Source organism: Pezoporus occidentalis, unplaced genomic scaffold (genome assembly GCF_034315485.1).
Source record: "Pezoporus occidentalis ecotype Australia unplaced genomic scaffold, CSIRO_AGI_Poc_V1 ctg60, whole genome shotgun sequence".
NCBI lineage: Eukaryota > Metazoa > Chordata > Aves > Psittaciformes > Psittacidae > Pezoporus > Pezoporus occidentalis.
In genome coordinates this window covers 921,552-943,282 of record NW_026915944.1, presented here as the reverse complement: position 1 = coordinate 943,282, position 21,731 = coordinate 921,552, and the positions used below count along the sequence as shown (strand labels likewise).

Below are 21,731 nucleotides of genomic sequence, written 5' to 3'. Positions count from 1 at the left end.
CTGGCTCCCAGGAGCATATAAGTCATACAACATAATGAAGTCTGGTGTCCAGACCAAAATCCAGGACCTTCCCTGCAGCTTGTGCTCAACTTTGGGTTAGACTCCCATTTCTGCAGGCACTATTCTCAGCTGATTGCTGCACAGCACAGCAACCTTGCACCACACCAGTCCAGACACACTACCTGGATGAGGGAGACATTTGATGCCCCTTACTCTAGAGCTCTAAGATGCACCCTGCTAAATGCAAGTGGGCTTCCACTATACAAATTTAAGCAAAAAAAAACAGGTAATAGTAATATTATTATTTAATAAAAGATGTGCTCTGCGTTGCATTCAGTGCTACTAGTATAACTTTACTAGCAAAAGCATTTGTTCATACACTTGGACGCATAAGGCATTAGGAAGGATCTTATGCTCATGTTTCAGACTTATAAAAGGTGGAAGCAAGGACAAGCAGCCTGGGAAGAATACAGGAATGTTGTCTGGGAAGCTAGGGACCAGGTTAGGAAATCTAAGTCCCAGTTAGAATTAAACTTGGCTAGAGATGTGAAAGATAACAGGAAGGGATTCTGTAGGTACACTGCAAATAAAAGACAGACTAGGGACAATGTGGGCCCTCTCCAGAAGCCATCAGGAGAATCGGCTATCCTGGATTTGGAGAAGGCTGAGGTTGTTAATGACTTCTTTGCCTTGGTCTTCACTGGCAAATGTTCCAACCACAACACCCAAGTTGGAAGCTGGCAAATGAAGTTGCTAAGCCACTGTCTATATTTGAAAAATCATGGCAGTCAGGTGAAGTTCCTGACAACTGGAAAAAGGGAAATATAACCCCCCTTTTCAAGAAGGGGAAAATGGATGACCCAGGGAATTACAGACCAGTCACTCTCACCTCTGTGCTTGGAGCAGATTCTCCTGGAAGGCATGCTAAAGTACATGAAAAACAAGGTGCTTGGTGACAGCCAGCATGGCTTCACTAAGGGGAAATCCTGCCTGACCAATTTTGTGGCCTTCAGTGATGGGACTACAGAACTAATGGACAGGGGTAGAGCAGTTGATGTCATCTACCTGCACTTGTGCAAAGTGTTCGACACTGTCCCACATGACATCCTTGTCTCTAAATTGGAGAGACATCAATTTGATGGATGGACCACTCGGTGGATAAAGAACTGGCTGGATGGCCGCACACAAAGAGTTGTGGTCAATGGCTCAATGACCAGCTGGAGACCAGTAACGAGTGGCGTCCCTCAGGGATCGGTGTTGGGACCAGTCTTGTTCAACATCTTTGTTGGTGACATGGACAGTGGGATTGAGTGCGCCCTCAGCAAGTTTGCTGATGACACCAAGCTGTGTGGTTCAGTTGATACGCTGGAGGGAAGGAATGCCATCCAGAGGGACCTCGACACACTTGTGAGGTGGGCTGATGCCAACCTTATGAAGTTTAACCATGCCAAGTGCAAGGTCCTACACCTGGGTCAGAGCAATCCCAGGCACAGCTACAGGTTGGGCAGAGAAGAGATTCAGAGCAGCCCTGCAGAGAAGGACTTGGGGGTGTTGGTCGATGAGAAAATGAACATGAGCCAGCTTCAGTGTGTGCTTGCAGCCCAGAAAGCCAACTATATCCTGGGCTGCATCAAAAGGAGCGTGACCAGCAGGTCGAAGGAGGTGATCCTGCCCCTCTACTCTGCTCTTGTGAGACCTCACCTGGAGTATTGTGTGCAGTTCTGGTGTCCTCAATATAAAAAGGACATGGAGCTGTTGGAGCAAGTGCAGAGGAGGACCACGAGGATGATCAGAGGACTGGAGCACCTCCTGTATGAAGATAGGCTGAGAAAGTTGGGGCTGTTCAGCCTGGAGAAGAGAAGGCTGCCTGGAGACCTCATAGCAGCCTTCCAGTACCTGAAGGGGGCCTACAAGGATGCTGCAGAGGGACTCTTCACTAAGGACTGTAGTGACAGGATAGGGTAATGGGTTAAAACTTAAACAGGGGAAGTTTAGATTTGATATAAGGAAGAAATTCTTTACTGTAAGGGTGGTGAGGCAGTGGAATGGGTTGCCCAAGGAAGTTATGAATGCTCCATCCCCGGTGGTGTTCAAGACCAGGTTGGGCAGAGCCCTGGGTGACATGGTTTAGTGTGAAGTGTCCCTGCCAATGGCAGGGAGGGGTGGAACTGCATGATCTTAAGGTCCTTTCCAACCCTAACTATTCTATGATTCAGACCCTGACTATGCTGTATTTCAAGCAACCAAGAATTTTTATTGGATTTGACTTCAGTTTTGTTCGTCTAAGGTGCCACAAAGTATCTAGATTTTGATTCATCTTTTATTATTAGTCTGCAGTATCAATTTATACAAACACTCCTGAGGCACGCATAATTTCTAAGGCAGCTAACGGATAAAGGTACTGAGGAGAGCCACTTGAGGTACTGGTCTCTCGCTGCATTAATGTTAACACCTCTCAGTTCATTATATTGAAGGCTGCTAAAAGGTCTTAAAGAATTAGTTGGAATGTTTTCTTAATCCAGCAAGGGAGGTCACTAACCAATAAAGCTGAAGTGTTTTTATCCTAAGTTTAAGTCTGGAGACTGATACTGCAATTCCACCCACATTTCTTCATGGCAATGCTAACACACCCAGTCCCCAGGCTCATTCACACCTCTAAAAACCTACTCTTTGCTAGAGCCAGCTCAGCTCTTTGTTCAGCTGCAGGGACTGGAGGACCCACTGGTTACATTACACAACTCCAGCAAAGCTGAGGGGACAGAACAAAGTCATGGCTGACCAGGCTGCTTATGAACAGGCAACTGGCACAGGTGAAGTGAGATCCATTTTGTGCAACTTTCTGATTAGTTTTCCACTTAATCTGTGCTATTATCAAGAGCAAAAGAGCGCTTCCCCCAGAGAGCTCCACTGGTAAGCAAAGCAGCTGCACAGCTTTCCCTCCTTTAGAGGGAAGCCCCAAGAATCTTTTCCAGTAAGGTCCCTATCCCTTCCACGCCAACCCTTCTCTTACTTTGGATGATACACTCCAGAGCACAGACTACGAGCCAAAGCATGAGCCCAAGGAATAAAATGTGTTAGAAAAACCAAGACAAATCTGAGAATATCTTCAAATCAATACAGAACAGAAGCAATACACCTGAAGAATCAATTATCAAATCCTGTGGTTAAACTTTTAGAGTAAACTACTTTACAAATTATTAGTAAGTTTTGATTTCTGGCATGTTTTAGTTTGATTTTGCTGCTGCTTATTTTTAATTCCTCATCTGTAAGGACAATTTAAGAAGGAAAAACAAATAAATCAACACTGAACAACAGAACTCATGCTTATGGTTACTACCTTCACGGCATGATGGAAATATTGCAAAGCATTACACTAGTTTTTAAGAAGACTGTTTTTCTGACACACGGCTGAAGTCCAAGAAGTATCTCAAACAGTCAGACTGAAACAGAGGAGATAAAAACCACAGAGGAAGAATGTGACAAGGGAAAGCAGAACAAAATTGTGAAACATCACTACTGTAGTTGCTACTAACAAAAGGAGGGCTTGTGACTCTCTGTTTAATTCATATAATTTACAGACACACTTGTGTCCAAACTTCTAATAGTATTTACTGTTCTCCAGAAATCGGGTTCACCTCTCATTATTAAGCAACCAGTACACAACCAGATGAGAAATTCTTGAGGTCAGTTCCTTGCTATTCCCAATGAAGAAGAGAATCTAACTATCCTTAACTTCACTTAATGAACAATTAAAGAGGGTTCACACAGCCTCTGCTTAAGCACATTTCCTTTTTTAAACAAAAGTACACCTCACTGTCTTAGGACTTGAAGTCTGTAAACCTATGCAACAGCATCTGAGTGTCCCATCAGCAGAAACATCTGTAACAGAAGCAAACCAACCATTTATCTAAATGGAATAGTTAAAACATACTGTGAAGGTAAACTGGTGTTTAAAAATTGTACCTCATCATGGTTTCCAGAAATATTCTGGTGATACACAAGTTTGAAGTATTTCACAACTACTGTAAAGCAACAGCAATGGATTGAATGCATCAGGAGAGCTGCCTGGTTTTACAAGGAGGAAGGGAGAATGTAAGTTCTTCCCCATCTCCAAATGGGGTGATCTCCATTACTGAAAAAAACCCCAAAGATGATGCAGAAACCACAGTGCTCCAGTACCAGGATTGTCAACTCCACCTTGATTGCCTAAAACAAAATGTATGGGGTGGGGGTGGGAAGGCAAAACCTGAAACTGATTGCTCCCCAAACACCTTTTAATGTCTTCATTCTTTTCCAGTAGCCAGAGATTATCAAGATACAAAAAACCAAAAGGCAACAGGCTACTGTCCAAAAACTGTACACTGCTAAATAAACACAATTCAACACAGATACTCTTCTAGTCATACAGGGGCTGGGGCAGCCTAGCAGGACCAGATCAGTAATAGTCCCTTCACAGCTGATGGATAAAATAACGATGAATGAAAATACAGACCCCAGACACAGAGTGGCCATCCTTTCTGGTCTTAAGACCTGCAAACCAGAACGTTTGTATCATAACAAACCACAACCCCACTGTTGCTGCCACCGCCATGTCTAGCACAGCAGAACCACAGAATATGTGCAAGTTTAAAACATCTACCCAAAAGTCCTCATCTACTGAGAGATAAGGACTGATCTGCACAGTGAAACAACAGAAGGGGGTGGCATACCTGCCCCAACACACGCAGGGTGGCTTCTTCCTCAGCTGGGGGTCCCCAGCCCTCTGCTGGCTCCCACTGCAGGCATGGGCAACCACACGTGAGATGCTCCAGAGTGCATACAGGCACCACGTGGCCCAGGCTTGAAACTGACATCCACAATTTATCCTGTACCTTCATGGCTCAGAACCAAGTTTTACACCAAACATTTCCTACCTACTCACAGAATGTGTTCATCTTACACTGGGAAAGTTTCTATTCTTAAAAATTCAATTTCACTTTTCTTAAATACTGTTTATATGAACTTATTTATTAACTTATTTACTGCAGATACAGCCTGTACATTCATAATTCACAGATCAGCCATTTTATGAAATAAGGTTACACCCTGATCTGTTTAACAATAAGCATATTAAGCCAAATGGATTTAAAACCTTTGCCAAGTTTTAATAGGTGTCTGCACCCTCATACTTTTATCAAAATCTCCATCAAATTTCTGCCAAACAGTATCAGTGATGTTAGAAAATAACTTACCAAAACGTATGAAACATACGGGAGGGAAAAATCTCTATTGTGGAAACACACAACCATTCCCTTTTTTAAACACAGCTCAACAGAAATCCATCCAATGGTTGTACATCATCACATTTAGAGCCCTAAGCCATAATCTTCCTTAGATCTTAACAAAAACACACATGCACAGCTGGAGATGACATAGCTTTTAAGAACATCCTTACAGTTGCACTATGTGAAAGCACCAAATGATCAAACTTAGAGCTACGGTGAACACCAATGATACTCCTACACATCCTTTCCCACTCACACTAGGAAAAAAGAAATTATGAAAATCACTGTAAGAATTTTCACAGATTTCTGCTTTTAAACATAAAATTCTACTGGAGTGAATTCAACCCCTTAATATACAAAATATAAAGCTCCAAATTCTGTTTTCCAGCACTTTTATGATGTTTCATATCAAAGTAGTGTGACTACTAAAAAAATCTTCATCACATATGCAAAAATAAGCTGAGGTACCAGCGTTTTCTCTTCCCCAATTTAAATAGGATGCTCCTGATACATCATCTCTGAGTAGCATCACTCCAGAGGTTGCTTTACAGCTACAGCCAAGAACTGCAGGTTTGGAGGCACTGGACATCCTGTTCTCCCAAAATGTTTGATGCTACAAAGCACAATGGTTTTGTTTAAATCTCCACTATTAAATGGGTCAGGAATTACTTATTTCAGTAATGTTTAAAACAGTAAATTAAAAACACAAACTGAGATATGCTATCTTGATTACATAACAAAACTTCAGTTACAGCAAAATTTACCATATAGTAGTTTAAATTTAAGATCTTTTGTTTAACAAATCTGCAAATGCTGCTACGCTGAATAACCAAGCTGTGGCATTCCAGATGCATAAGTCCAACATAAAACAGCCTGCAAATATGGGTTTATATTCTGAAAAGAGTCCCAAAGATTCCTAGGCACTACAGCGAAAACCTAACAGTGTCTTCCCCAAACTGCAAATACTCAGTACAGTTTCAGTATTTTCAAAAATCCATCTACTAATTTTCAGAAGCTTAATTACTTCTAGTTGACAAAGTAACAGCTTTCTAGGGAAACTACACAAATACAAGTCAGAATAAAACACTACTTCCAAGCTGACCATTCTTCGTTTTGCTGGCAAGTCATTCAAACTCCATTCAGTTTCTAAACTTACAGAGCTTGTTTTACTACAAGCAGTAAGCCAGGCTGAAGAGAAAAAACGGTTTAGCAGAAATATTAAGATGTGTTAAGTCTAAGCCTGCAACAATACACACAGATACATTATGCTAGGTGCACTCTTCCTCTTCTTGCTAGTGTATCAAATGAAAACATTGCAACTATTGGAGCAAAACACATTCTATTTTAAGTGACCAATGAAAAAAGTTTCAGAAAACAGCAGGGCATATTTGATGACTTGACAGGTAAGACAGCCAGTCTCCAGCCCCCACTCTTACTTGCCAAGACACTTCATAATAATTGCAAATATATATATTTATATACATATGATTTGAGAGGGAAAAGCACGCTTGCTATTACTAACGCTTGTGTTGCAAACTACTCAGTATTTTACTCCTTCACAGTTACAAAATACAAAGTTAAATTAAAGCAATGGATCTGAACACCTGAAAGCACAAACTAAAGCAAACAACGCTCTATTTTAAATTTATTATCATTTAAGAAAAATCGGACGTTTCACAAGCTTTAAACCAGTTCATTTTCACCCTTACCCCAAATATCAAATGATGTCATGCAAGATGTACTGGTTAAACTGGTTTAACTGCTACAGGCTGGATGCAGTGTTGAGATTTTCTTGCGATAAATTAATTCTGCAGCAATGAAACTGATTCAGCTCGTCTCAAACAACTACCTCCATCTGCTTTTTGAAAGTTTGGGCTTATATTTCTATTTTATACACACACCCCTTGCTACTTATGTAGTACAGCTATCCAGTAATGACAGGGAGCAGTTTAACTTCTCTTCTGAATACTGGAGCGGAGTAAGGAAATCTGTTTTGTATAGCTCATCCTCAATAGTGTGCCATCTAAATTTCCCTCTGAATTTTCCATTTCTCCTTCACAGAAAGTTTACTAAATCTGACAACCTATTGAGCACCCAGTTTATAAAGAACTAGCAGAAGAAACTCTGGACACAGTTAACACTCTTTAAAAGTCACCAATGCTGCTTTCTCGATTGGTGTGAAGCAGCTACATCAGAAAAATGCAATACACATCTTTTCCCAAGGCCAAGCATGCTGTTTCCAGAGGTAGTAAACATGATCACTACCAGGAATAAAAAGCCAGGCCTGGTCCTTCTCTCTAGGTATAACATCAGAATTAACTTAATTTTGCTTGCTGTCTGCTGCATCAGCATTTTTATCTCCCCTCACTTGAGCATCATCCATTTCATGGAAAAATGTCAAGGCTGGAGAGGGGAAGGGGCAGGAAGAACATACAAACAAGCAGATACCCACGGTTGTATGATGAATCTGTCTGCATATTCTCCTCCCAAACATATAGCACTACTTTATCACTGCTTAGCTAGCAGCAACACAGAAGACAGCAAAGGAGCTCAGGGAAAAAAAGGGAGACACAGGCCTTCAGGAGAAAGGCATGGAAGCAGGCAAAAAAGAAATGAACACTTTTATATATGCAAATGATATTAAATTGCTAGGAATTGAGAATATTAATGAGGATAAAACATGATAGGGAAGTAAGCATTCAGAAAAGAGGCAAAAAAAAAAACAAAAAAAAAAAAAAAAAACAACAAAAAAAAACCTACTTCTGTACTTGAGACCAGTATCACAGTGGGTCAGAAATCTAGTAAAATCTAGTAGTAAGCAAAACCAGAAAGAAAAGCAAGCAACACAGACTTCCAATTACACGGGAACTACAGAAAAGTGCAATTTTACACTCTTCATATACATGCACGCACAGAGCCATGTCAATTACCTTTTTTTTTTTAAATCGTTCTTTGTAAATACCTTGCATAATTTCACCTGGCAATCAAACCTGAACCTAACTAGGATAATTGCCCTAACTAGGATAAAACTTGGAAGACAGCATTGCCTGAGCGGCTGCAGAGGCAACACAAGGAGAACACGAGTGTGCAACCTGAACTACCAGTCACCACATATTCATGGACTGTGACAATGTTTCAGTAAGCTTGCGCTGGCTACTTTGGAAAATAAACTTCCATAATGCGAAACACATGTACATACATCACTATGGGCAGAGGCTGGACCTACCAAAAAAGCAGATTCAAACCATAAACAAGGGAAACTTAAAGTTAGTAAGCACAAATGAGACTTTCCATTAAAAAACTTTACGAAATATGTAACTGTAGGTTTGTATTAAACCCAGTTGTTTGAAGTTAGGACACATTTGTGAAAACATGTTACAGAAGCAGCATATAAAAGTACTGGTATTTGGATTCAATTACACTTTATAGAGCAACTCACTAGCAACTAAAGAGCTGTAATTCTTTGCCTAATAAAGCAACCTATATACCCTACTTACAGTACAGAAAAACTATTATTTCTTTCACTAAATTTATTTAGCATAAACTCAAAATTTCTACAGGATAATTTACTAATCACCACCACAAACTGTTAATTTATCTAAAACTCAGGCACCAGCAGCTCACTTGCACACTCCCACTCAGTGGTTTCAGTCCAAAGGCAGCAACAGCAGCCAGAATCACAAGCTTTTATATGACAGTGGATCAGAGCTGCACACAAAATCCATAACCAGTGACAGAATTTGGCCAAATAACTGCCAGCATCTGCACTGCCTCAAGCAGCCCTTCTTGTTCCTTCCCACCCCAATGCCAAACCTTCACCACAACCATATAACACTAAATGGTGCTGCAGGGTGAACCAAATTAAACCCCCACTTCTTGTTTTTAATCTTGAGGACTTCACCTTCACAGAGAGGTGCATCAGCCCAGCGGCTGGCATGGCACACAAGATGAAAGTAAGCAGCAGCAAACACTGTTTGCCCAACTGTATTAGGAAACACAACCTCCTTCAAGACATCCCTTAAATTTAAAGTTTCTCTGTCTACGTATAGCGGCTGCTTAGCCTCAGCAAGGCTAAAGCTGATTACAAACAACATCCACAGGTAACAGAAGACTAAACACACACAGAGGTGATTTGTAACACCACTGCATTCTGAGCATTGCAAGGAGGTGAGCCTGCATCACATCTAGTCCCACTGAGCAGGGACCTACCCTTACCAAAGCTGTCATTGCTTCTTTCCTTCATGATGCAGAGATTAATTTTTCCTTCTAAAGGGAATCTCTTCCTCCCACGTTAAGTCTTATGGCCCTGTCTAGTACTACTATTGTTTATACACAGTGTCCATAATGTCATTAAGGAAGAGTAAATTAGTCATAAGGGAAAGGGAAGGGAGAAAAACAGGGACATGAGACCAGACACTCAAAATACATCTGATTTAATCCTACAGAGTTTAATTCCACACTTCTTTTACTACATCTGAAATGGTTATCTCGCTTACCAAAATCAATCATCTGCTGTAGCTGTACATAGAATAAGTGAACCTGCATCTAACTCAAAATCAAGATGTGCAATTTTCTACTGCGCATTCTTCACATACCTCCTAAATCTAACATGATCACTCACTGAAGAATGGCACCCAACACTGTTCCGTGCATGTTAAAATTAAGTTAACTACACGTTAAGTATTTTCCTCACTGCTTGAAAGCATCTCTCTCAAGAAAGCACACCCATAAATTAAAATAAACACTGTTTTACACACTAAATGAACATACACCCATGATGATTATTAAAACTCAGCAATAATCTGCTATCTTGTACTGAACATATTTCTCAAGAAAAATCAAGTATTGCAGGAAAAAATCTCCAAAGACTAAACTTTCTTAGTTTTGTTTTTGCACAAATGAAATTGACAGTTCTGTAAACTCTCACCAATTAGCCAGTTTGTAATATCACTGAGACTCAGCTGTGTGTGGCCTAATAGATCTCAACTAGATTTCCAAGATAATGCTGTATTTATTCTTGGTGTTGCTATGTTGATATATGCAGAGACTCCTTCCGCACCCCTCCAATGGAGGTGGTGACCTGTGTAAGACTTCCACAACCAAAGGGACTTCTGCCTGTATTTTGGACTCCTGTATCCCTACTCAGAGAGAGGATGCAATCCAAAGACATTCAGAAAACCTTTAAAATGCATAAAAAAGTTTAGCGTTTCACAGTGTGCCCAGCATCGTAGGGCATCAAGCACACAAAAATCAAACTAAAAGAAACATTAAATACAGTCAATATTCTAAAGGACTTGAAAAGGGTATTCAGAAAAAGCAGTTTGCTAAGGGCTATCAAACAATCTGCTGGAAAATATAACCCATGAGATGTTAACTTTGTGTGCATACAAACAAATATTACATATACTTAAAGTCACCTCCTTTAATGCATTTGTCACACAGTATATAAACCCCAGTTTGGAGATTTTTTCAAAACAAAAACAGAAACAATCACTCTCATAGTAAATAAATTTTAGCTATTATTTCATGAAATAGAGATTTATGCTCAGGAAAGCAAAGCTTTATGTAATGACCTTCTAATCTTGAAATGTAATCTCACAGTGACCGTGACAAACTTCCACTCCACTTCCATCTCTGCTCCTCCTGATTTCAATGGCAATTATTTAGCCAAAAGATACATTTACTAAGTCAACTGTCATTGTTTCCAAGTAAAATATCTTGTGTTAGCAAATATTTATGCCACTGTTGATTAGAACGGTCGTAACAGAATTGGCATCTTCGCAGCCAGGCATTCTAAACGATATTTAGGTAGTTGGGCGTTTTTGACCTCCAAGTCAAATTCCATCGGTATGAGCAGCATGCTGTAGCTGCCCTTCCTCAGGGAACAAAATCCTGCCATACATTTGCTCAAAATAATTTTCACATCGCTAAATCCAGGCGGAAGGTATTGTTCAAAGGGGGGAGGGAGGGTGCGTAAAAATAACAACACAATGCAAAATAAAATGCAAAAGGCACCAACGGAGACCACACCGGACGGGAGAGGGACAAGCCTGAAAATGTAGTGCCTCCTTTATGAAACCAGCACAACTGCATGACGGTGCAGGATCCGGGCCGAGGGCTATGCAGTCGCTAAACACGGCCAACGCTGCCCGCCGACCCCGCGCTAGGCCCGCCTGCAGCCGTTCCTGTAAATAACCCTCAGAGGAGGGTTAATTAAAAATGGCGAGCAGCGTGGCTGCCTGCATACAATGAGCGGCCGGGCCGCGCCGCCCCGGGCAGGGCAGGACTCAAGCCCACCACCGGCAGGAGTGGGGACACCGGGCCGCGTCGGGCTAGGCCCCACTGCCCACCGCTCACCGCCCGGCAGCCCTCAGGACAGCCGCGCCCCCTTCCCCCGCAGAAGGCAAAACCCTCCCCCGAAATCACAACTACTTTGAGACAAACCCCAAAACCCCCTCATCCCGGCCGTCGGGACCCCTCGGGGCGCGGCTGCCTGTCCCCACCATCCGCCTCCCGGGTTCACCTCCCGACGGGGAGGCTTCCAGCCCCGCCAGGCCGAAGGTCCGGGCTCACGTCCGCACGCCTCGCCCCGGGGGCGAGGGGCTCCTTTTGTAGCAGCGCTTCCCCCGCATCCTCCCCCTCCCGCGATGCAAATTCCTGCGGAGCCCCCCCAACCCCGAGCCGCCTCCCGCGGCCCCGCACTGCTCCTCACCGCCTCAACTTTCCCCGGCCAAAGTGCCGCCGGGCGGAGCTCCCCGCGCCCCGGGAGGGGGATCCCCGGCTAGCCGCGGGACGGCGAGGGGCGGCCAGTCCGCTCGCAAAGGAGGGAAGGGCTGGGCGCGTGTTTACCGTGGAGGGAAGACGGGAGCTCCCCGCGGGGTAAGCGGCGCCGGGCGGGGGAGCCCCGAGAACCAGCAAGAGAAGGGCGAGAGGGGGAAACTCTCCTCAGAGTTGAGGGCGCAGGCCCTGCTCGGGCCGGGCTTTACCTTCCATCTCCATGTCCTCGGGCTCGCTCAGCTGCTGCTCCCCGGGCTTCTGGTGCTGCTGCTGCTGATGGTGGTTCATGTCGGGATGGGGCTCGGGATCAGCGGTGGCGGCGGCCTGGGCCTTTCCCGCTGGGGGCTGCAGGCCTGTGTCGGGAAGGGAAGGGGTGGAGGAGCGGCGGGGCCTCGGCAGCGGCCGGTACTGAGCACCCACCTCGGGGGGCTGCGGCTGGGCTCCGGCGGACAGGGAGCGGGTAGCCGGCGGAGGCAGCGAGACGCGCACGTATTTGCTCGCTATTCGCCCAATCTCGGCGGCGGCACCCGGTCGGGGGAAAGGGGTGGGGAGGAGGGACCGGCCGGGGGTGGCGGCTTCCCCGGGGGGCCGGAGGGGAGGGGACCGGGAGGAGGGGAGGGGGGGACGGGAGACCAGGAGTCAGGGCCCGGCGGCGGCGCCCGGCGCTTCCCCCTCCCCCGGCGAGGTGTCCCCGGCGCTGCGAAGTCGGGGAGGCGCCGCGGGGCCCCTCCTCTGCCCTCCCGCCCCCCCCAGCGCCCCGGCACAGCCGCTAGCCGACGCCTGGCTCACTGCTCCCGGCCCGCGGGCCGCCCCTGCTGCCCGTGCCCCGGCTCGCTGGTGCCGCTCCGCCGCCGCCAGCGCTCTCTTGTCTCAAAATGGCGGCTGCGGTAAACGCCGTGAAATGTCACATCCGCATGAGGGGCAGCCCAGCGAGCCGGGGAGGGGGAGGCAGCGCCGCGGCCGCCCCGGGAACAGCAGCCGCCGCCGCCGCCACAGGAGGCCGGAGGGGCGGGGCTACAGTGGCTGGGTTCGGGTCCTGGCGTCGCCGTGGTCTCCCCGAAGGCCGCCGCCGCCACCTGCGTGTAGCTCGGGGAGGGCGGCCGCTGCTGCCCATCGGCAGAGGCGCCGGGCCCCTCCCGACCTCTGCAGCGGACGCTCGCTTCTGCCGCCGTCCAGGAGTAGGGGCTTCGGCTCCACTTGAGGGAGGCCCGGGCCCTCTCCTCTTCCGCGAGCCCTCTCGCTGCAGACGCGGCGGCCCCCGCCGGGACTTCCCAGGGGCCGCGGGCCGGTATCGGTTTCTCAGGCCCCGCTGGGCTTCTGTGGGCATGTTTCCCCCTTATGCCCAGGCCCGCGTGTGTGCGGCTTGGTGCGGGGCTCACGGCGGAGCCGTTCCCAGACCTCTGCCCCAGCCTTGAAGCCGGGGCACAGGCATCAGCTGTGTCTGAAGTAAGCCTGGCAGGGCACCTCACTGCCTCGCGGCCCTAGGCCACACGTGTAGTGCATGGGCAGGCAGAAAGGGTGAGTTTGTGTGATGTGTGGGGAGAGGAAAAAGGAACGTGCTGTAAACAAGACTGTTCCTGACCTGGGTTGCTTGTGTGGAGAGCATAGTCATTGAATCATAAACTTACCGAATGGTTTGGATTGGAAGGGACCTTAAAGATCATCTAGTTCCAACCCCCTGCTATGGGCAGGGACCTGTCTGTGCTGGAAGGAGAAAGGAGGGGTGCAGGTAAATAAGTAACAACTGGACCAAGTCAGTTGGTCACATGAAGCAACTTCACTTAGGGATGAAAGAGTATGTGGAAGGCAATGGAGAGTTGTATTTAACAGTCCAGTATTTACTTCACGGGCTGGGGAAAAAGGCAGCTGAATCGTTTGTGAAGGGAAGGGTTCAGGACGTGCAAAATTTGGCCTCTTGAAGGGACTGAAAGTGTACCCAAAGCAGACAGTGCTGCTCTGACTGCAAGTGGATAAGTGAACTGAAAGTTTATTTTTGTTTCTAGTTTATAAAATGAGCAAGTCAAAAGCGACCTGGGGGACAAGTCCAGCCTGTCTGGGCTCCAGCTGGCCCCTTCATGGAGTCTGGAGGGGTGGGCAGGAGAGGAAAAGAATTTTCAAGTCTGAAGCTCTGCCTTAAGTAATAAAACTCTAGAAAGAGGGAAAGTAAGGGAAGTTGAAGATATTAGTGGGAAGATCAGGTTTTAAAAACAGCAAATTTGATATTTTACCTTCCAAAAAGTACATTCTAACTTTCCATGGTGTTCCCCTGAATTTTCAAAAGCTGTTTAAAGAAAAATGATTTATAATCTGGAAATGGTTTGTTACCATTGACCCAAGCAAAAACATAACATCTGCTAGACTTGGGTTTAAAATATCTTGACAAAAGAGGAGGATTAGGACAGAGGTTCAGACAGAGATTGATGCACTATCTTTAGTTTCTTAATGTCCTAAACTCTGAATTCCCTACTGCCAGTCTTCCCCTATAATTACCTCCCAGAACAATTGCTCTTTCCTAATGACTTCCATTCCAACCTCCTAAATCATACACAGGTTTAAACTCATCCCTCTGTCCTCCCTCCACGAGCCATCCTGAATACAGGATGAACCAGTATGTCACAACAACAAGGTGGGTACAGCTTATTACCCGATTCTTCAGCCATGGACACTGAGTCTGTGGGCAGAGAGCAACTGAGGAACACAATTTCACTGCTGCACAGATTGAGTCCCTAAAGTCAACCATAAGCTGATGTTATTGTAAGCATTAAACACATTCCATTATATACAAAAACTTCTTTGAGCTTCAGTTCATTTTAAGGTAACTGATTTTCCAAAATTGATGACTTCCTATGCTGGTTTAGAGGAGTAGAAGTCATGCAAAATGTAACTGTACAAACCTTTTGCTCTGGGAAGGCCAGTAAGGACGAGAGAGGCAGGAATTTTCTTGTCAGTAACTGGATGCAGGAGCGATGCGTCATCACTTTGTAAAGATGGCATATCACAGTCTAGCACTTGATTGTATATTCCTAATTTAACTGAACTTTTATCTTCTCAGAGTCCAGCTACAATCCAGACTAAATTACCTTATAATGTTTTGAAAAGACATGTGAAAATATATCATTTATAGTGTGTGAAAATAGCCATGAGTAAAAAGGAAAAAATCTATTGAGAATTGATTCAGGTACTTATTTTAAGAGGGAATAAATTTTAAGTATGTGTATATAATAATCTCAGATGCATCTATGAAGTAATTAATTAGTAGGCATTTTATACCATCTGACAGTGATTGTAGCACTGTGATTGGATTGTTTCTAGACAGGAAATAGAAATCTTATTAATTGCCAAGCCTAAGGTGAAGTGCAGGTCTCAACGTATTCTAATGTTTTACCCCAACTACATGAAAAATACTTATGCTGATTTTTTTTTTTCTGGTCCACTGCCACTCCATCCTGAAACTATGTTGTTCACCTTTCTTCAGTACAAGACACACAAACTGTTCTTTGAAGGAAAGGACAGTCACCTTTTGTATAACCACCTGGACACACCATTGCTGCCTGCATTTCACCCAACCTCTACTCCAGCATTAATACCCAGTCAGTTATTTCTCCAGCTGTTCCACAAATGCCTTCTATTTCCTTAATAAATGTGTTTCTGCACTGCACCTCCCATCCTCAACAGCCACATTCCTCTGCAAGTGATTCCTGTCTACTGTAGTTCTGATGGCAAATTCCTTGCTCAGAGGAGTTGGGCAAATCTCTGGCAAGGGTTATTGATACTCAAAAAATAAAGATCTTAAGTGGGAACATGATGAATACAATCTATGTATCCATTCCTATTGCTTTTATTCTTGTCCTTCTTTTTCTACTCTTTCATTTCTTACAGCCACTTACTGAATCTGGTCTAAATTTAGGCCTCTGTCCTATCAACTAACCCAGTCCCTCTTGGCCCCTGTGCCCACATGAAATGCTGGTGAAAGCTGCACCTGAGCAGAGGATTTTATCCTCCAGGTGAGGTGGTAGATTAGTAGGCAAAGGAGATCCCTTAATGTGTGCTCTGGAGGTCAACGGAGCTGTGAGACTGGCTGCAGCCTCCTGGCATTCTCTCCACATTAGTCATTGTAATGAGAGATGAAGTTAAAGAGCTGCTATCATCTTTAAAATGCCATTGAAGAAATGAGCTTCATTTTGTGAGGCTGGCCTGCTCCCGAACCTCCCTGAAATATAAAAATAAATCTAACTCAGGCTGTTTATTTTTAAAACGCTCTCAAGCCTGTGTTCCTCTGCATGTGTGGCAAGCTGAGCCTTCAGGAACGAGAGCGAGTCCTGGGTCTGCACTGTGTTTCTGCCCTCAAGGTGAGATATCCTAGCCATGTTGAAACCGGGGAGGCCCACCCTGCCCTGTTGGTGGGATTCCCCTGTCTTCAGCAGGGCCTTATGGCTACTGCAGGGAAAACTATAGGAGTGAACCACAGAAAAGTGGGCTGAAGGAAAGCAGGAAGGTGTTTGTCCCGCCCTTTGCCCCATGGCAGAGTCAGCTAGACCAGGAGTGTTTCTGCCAGTCTGTTGCTCTCCTCCCTGTTCCTCAGCTGCCTCAGGAAATCTTGCTTCTGTCTTTGCTCCATTTGCTGCCCTGGCTTCAGCTTCAGAGATGTCCTCTCCTGGCCAGTCTCTACACTTACTTCCAGCACCACTTATGGTGCTCCATAATGTGTGCAGGTGGCTATGTCTATAATTAAGAAAATTTATAGCCATTTAATGACAGAAGAGCAATTAAACCAGCACACTTAATATAGATGCACTAAACCAGCAAAACTGGGATTACTGTTTGTGCAGCTTACTCTGCTGTGTTTCTGGAGGAATATACATTAATGCAAATGTGCCTCTGTGCCAGCACCGTGCTTCCTCAAGACATTGAGTTTGCATATGGTGGACCATACCCACCATACCCAGGCTGCTTTCCCCACTCAGGCAGCCTCTTTTCATTTGTCACAGTTCTTCTCCTTCATTCCATATCCATGATCAGAGATGATTGGTACTACATGGATAAAAGTAGATAAAATATCCTCATGGTTGCCAGAAGCATTCTTTTTGCTTGTTTGTGGTCCTTCTGATGCTTTGCCCTATTGCTAATGCTGCCTGGTTTGCTTTGTACCTGAAGAGTGAAAGGTGGATCCCAGGAGACCTTATTTAGGGAACCAAAGAATCAAATCCGTTGTCCTGGACACTCTAGATGAACACAATGGCAAATCAGAGACCTTCCCATTCAACCAAGTGATCAGTGGCTCTTGCAAGCGCCTTCAAGCTGAGTGTTGGGAAGAAAATAATCACAAGCTCCTGCAGAACATGAGGTAAAAGGCAGAGAATGTTGTTAAAGGCATGAAACTGGGTGGAAAGACTAGATTAATTTGTTTGGCTGCAATGTATGTAGCTATAACAACTTGTTGTGCTGTTAGTGAGATGGATGAAGTTTCATGTCCTGTAAATGCATTTTCAGTGTTTTCTAACCCTCAGCATCTGCAATAAACCCAGACCTTCATGGCTTTTCTTTTCACAAAGTGACAAATAGCTCCAGATAACCCCAGTCTTTCTCTGAGCAGGGGTGGACCCAATGAGCTGTGAAAGTCACTCCCAACTGAAATTAATTCTATGGTTCTTTAATGAGGCAGCAATTTCCACAAAGTTTGCAGGAATATTATTTCAGTCTTCTTTCAGTCTTCTTCCTTTACCATTTTATGTTGAGGGCTACAGGCAGGCAGACAGTGAAATTCCTAAGCTCTGTTTCATCAAGAAACCAGGGTAAAATACATAATTACAAAATTTTCAGGGATGTTTTCAATTCAGAGCTCTTTGGTTTGATGATTTCTCTTTAACTGAACAAACATCTTTGAAGGAGAGATATAAATCATTAATAATCAAAGGTGGTAAATCCATTAGAACTTAATTGTAAATGCATCCATGATGCATTTACATGTTTTAAAGTACATTTTTGAGCAGTTATTCTAAGCCACATCTTTCATACAACTTTCACAGAGTCAAGGCATATAATTTCATTGCTGTTTAAGAGAAGAATTGTTGAACTTTCATTTTCACAATAAAACCAAGCCCATTTTCCTAAAAAGTTGTATGTCTACATCTAAGCTGCTAGGAGGTAACTCAGTCTCTGTTTACTACCACTGAAAAGTCCAGTGATTCATTTTTCTCATCAAATTTTGTTGGATACAGTAAACTATGAAGCCACATGTTACAGTGATATACATTCAAAGAAAAAAGGGAATGGAAGGTACTTTACTGGTCTATCTTTTCCTGTACAACTAAGGGTAGCTGTAAAAGTGGTGTCTCTGAGTAGAAGGCAGAAGGTGAAGCTGGAAAGTACCTATGCAATTAAGTACACTTGCAACAGCCCTTTTTAAAATACATGTGTTATTAATGGAAAATAAGTACTGACAATAAGAAAACGGATGCCTCTCATGCAGCATGGGTTGTTCTGCTGAAGCACATGACCAGCAGAGGTTCTCAAAATGCTTGTCACGTGGTGAATTTGAATAATCTGTACATTTCCACTATAAGGGAGGGGAGGTGCTTAAGATCCCTGTATTTACAAACAGGCAGCAAAAGATGAAGTAGCTTGTTGTGCACCACAGGTCATACAACAGCTAACTCACTGTCAGCACCAGAATGTGAGCTGTATATGTATTAGAGAAGTGAGTTGTGTGGTCTTTTTTAGAAAAAAAAATGATAGTTTGTATGTTCTGGCCATCCCTCTATCACGTATACAAGAAAAGGTGGTACAGAGTAGTGGAATGAAAATAAGGTGAATTCCTCAGGCACAGCATAGCAATTGATCACCTTGTTGCAAAGTTGCTGTTGTTTAAGTCTCTTGACTTTTGACACCAAAAGTAACTATCACATGTAATGGTATTTGGCCATTTGTCTATCCAGCTGTGAAGGATACTAAAGAATTTCTATTCCCTTTGCCAAGAAAGTTCTTGAAGACAAGAAGAAACTTTCCAGTTAAGGTAGCAGGCTGAGATTTAGGAAATGGGACTTCAGTTCTTGGCTTTGTCACAGACCTTTTCTGTGACATCTCCTCTACAAAGCACCTGATTACTCATCTAGAACACAACACACATTTAAGTTGGGTCTTGCTAACTAGAGGAGGTAGTTATGTATCAACAAATGTAGTTCTCTGCTTGTCTGATCACAGGAAAGGGTCACAAAGATGGGCAGGTACTGTCTCTGCTAAATAAAGTGTTTCCTGATGTTGAGTAGGTCTGCCAAGTGTTAGTGCTGCTAAGCAAACAAACCAGTATGCAAACTATTATGTTCAAGTGAAAATAAATATAGAATATAACATGGAAAATCTGAGTACTTCAAAATTTGAGCTGTTTCTCCTCCATGAAAGCACCTCCATTTGCCTGGCTGCGCATCAGATCCCCACCTGGATGCTGAGTTTAGCTCTTGTGTACTATGAAGCTAATGGCAGCACAGGCATCAGCATGAGACCTACAGTGCCATCTATCCACTGCAGTTTCCTTATCACCTTCCTCTACCTTCTTCAGAAGAAAATCCTGCCTCCACAAATCCTTCCCTTCTTTCAAGGGTCCACATTGATGATTGCCTCCTCTCTGCCAGATTCCTCTTCACCCTGGTCTTCACTTTATCCTGACAGTTTAACAAACGGCAGGGACAGCATAAGCATAGGTGATGCTATGGCTACATTGAATCTCTGTCTACCATATAAGGATAATCTGTGGTATATTAAGGGATAGATTTGATTTCTTTTCAATGTGTTACTTACATCTGTCAGAGTTCAGTATAAATGTAGGAACTGATCCTACAATTTGATCAGCTTAGGTAAACCCAATGAAGTCAGTGGAGTCTGCACAGGAGGATCGGATTCCAGTACTCCGCTTATTCTTTTAAGCTGTTTTACATGCAAACCTCACAAAACCTGTAGTCACAAAATCACCAAATAAAACAAGGGAACTGAGATCTGAAGTTAGCGTTTTTACGTCAAATGAAATGTTACAACATTGGCTGAATTAATCCATTTGGTTCAAGTGGCAGAGAAAAGATCGTAGAGAGGGAATAAATTAAAAGAGGCGAAACTAATAACGGAAACTTTTTAAAGATAAACTTAGGAAGATAAACCTTTTGCTTTGAAGTGAATAAACTAGGTCCTAGAAGACATAATTCTCTTTAGACCACTTTCAAATGCACTGATCATGCAGGGAGCTATGTGCAGGCAGATCCAGGAACCAATGTAGTGTCCTTCAGTGCCTTGAGTTTTGATTTCAGAAGGTCTCAGTAAAATGCACAAAAATATTTTTCCCTCTGTGTGTGTATGAAAGGAGTATTAGACTTACGAAGCTTCATTTTTCCTACAAGAAACTGCTGAAGTGAAAGCCCTTTGACTTTTGATAAAGATGGAACTGCTGAATTTTTCCCAGAGTAAGTTGTCTCCTAAGTATTATTAGGAATTTGAGTTCAGTAGGAGGAAGAAGTATATTGATTAGAAACCCTTGCTCTCTGATTGTTCAGATGTCGGCCCTATTGTAATCCTCCTGGTTTTTCTATGCTATCTGCCAGCTAGTAAAGCTGGAGAGGTCAAAGTGCAAGGAAGCCAAAAACCCAGGACAGAATTAAAAAAGATACCTTCACCCTCTTGTCATAAAAGCCTTAAGAAACAAATGAGATGGGGTTTTTGTTCCCCCCCCACAGGTATTTTCAGAGGCATATATGAACAGAAATGATTGCTACAGACATTTAAGCAGAGACTGAGAATTAAATGCTAGAAAACTGCTCCTATATGTGGGGTTTGATGAGGTGGAGTTTCTCACCACAGCAATGAGAATTGTGCAGAATGTTGCAGAGAGGAGGAAAATACCAATTAGAGTAATAGAAAGAGCAGGGCTGGGAGCACAGAGATAAACATCTGGAAGGCTCCCTGGGGCAATTGCATTTGAAGACTTAAAAATAGGAAGGATGAATTTAACCAGGATCCTGAAATGGAACTGAAACTGGTAAAGTTGTTTGGAATCACATAATTGCACTTTTTCCTATTATTAGTTTACATTCAGAGGTAGTTTACATTCAGAGGAGTTCAGGAAGCTGGACTTTTAAGGAGCATAGAAGAAGAACTAACAATAGAATGTGGGAGGCAAGATGAGAGCATGAATTAACATTTCCACAATGGTGAAGTCAAAGCAAAATGTGGCATCTCTCTACATTTATTTGTTCTTGATATTTAATAATGAATATTAATTATATTTGGTACAAGCTGTCTTGTGATTTGAATAGAAAAGTTACTTAAACATTCAGTTGGTGCTAACATCACAGCTCAAAGCAGGCTGTCATTATTTCAGCATGCCTTGCTTTCTAGGCAACCCCTCCTATATCCACTGTAGTGGAAGTGAAGTGGCCTTTCACTCAGGGTGCATTTTGGCTGAGCTTGGTTTTCAGTAAGAATAAACCATTTAATTCTTCTGAGAAAATTGGAGTGAGGGGAGGATCTTTTTGGCAGTTTTAGATATATTGTATTTGAAATAATTTGTGATGCATGGTGTGGTTGGTAGCAGTAGGGCATGTGGAAGAGAGAGAATTATCAGTTCAGTTTTTCAGGTACACTACTCACTGAAAACCTTGAATTGATCTTTTTCAAAGATTGCCTCTGGTCAGAATTCACTTCTTGATT

The 21,731-nt window shown here is 43.7% G+C and overlaps 1 protein-coding gene and 1 long non-coding RNA gene across 2 annotated transcripts in view; one reads left to right on the top strand and one right to left on the bottom strand.

Moving 5' to 3' along the window:
• The window catches only part of USP7 (ubiquitin specific peptidase 7), a 76,088-nt gene extending 63,082 nt beyond the window's left edge, over positions 1-13,006 (bottom strand). The window contains exon 1 of the mRNA XM_062639391.1: positions 12,251-13,006. Within this exon, the coding sequence (XP_062495375.1) occupies positions 12,251-12,329 (79 nt within the window). The 5' untranslated portion in view covers positions 12,330-13,006. The remainder of the gene's footprint in view (positions 1-12,250) is intronic.
• A 384-nt stretch (positions 13,007-13,390) lies between these two features.
• LOC134174437 (uncharacterized) lies at positions 13,391-16,491 on the top strand. Its single transcript, XR_009968646.1, has 2 exons — positions 13,391-13,487; positions 14,592-16,491. It is a non-coding gene; the product is annotated as an uncharacterized LOC134174437 (long non-coding RNA).
• The last annotated feature ends 5,240 nt before the right edge of the window (positions 16,492-21,731 follow it).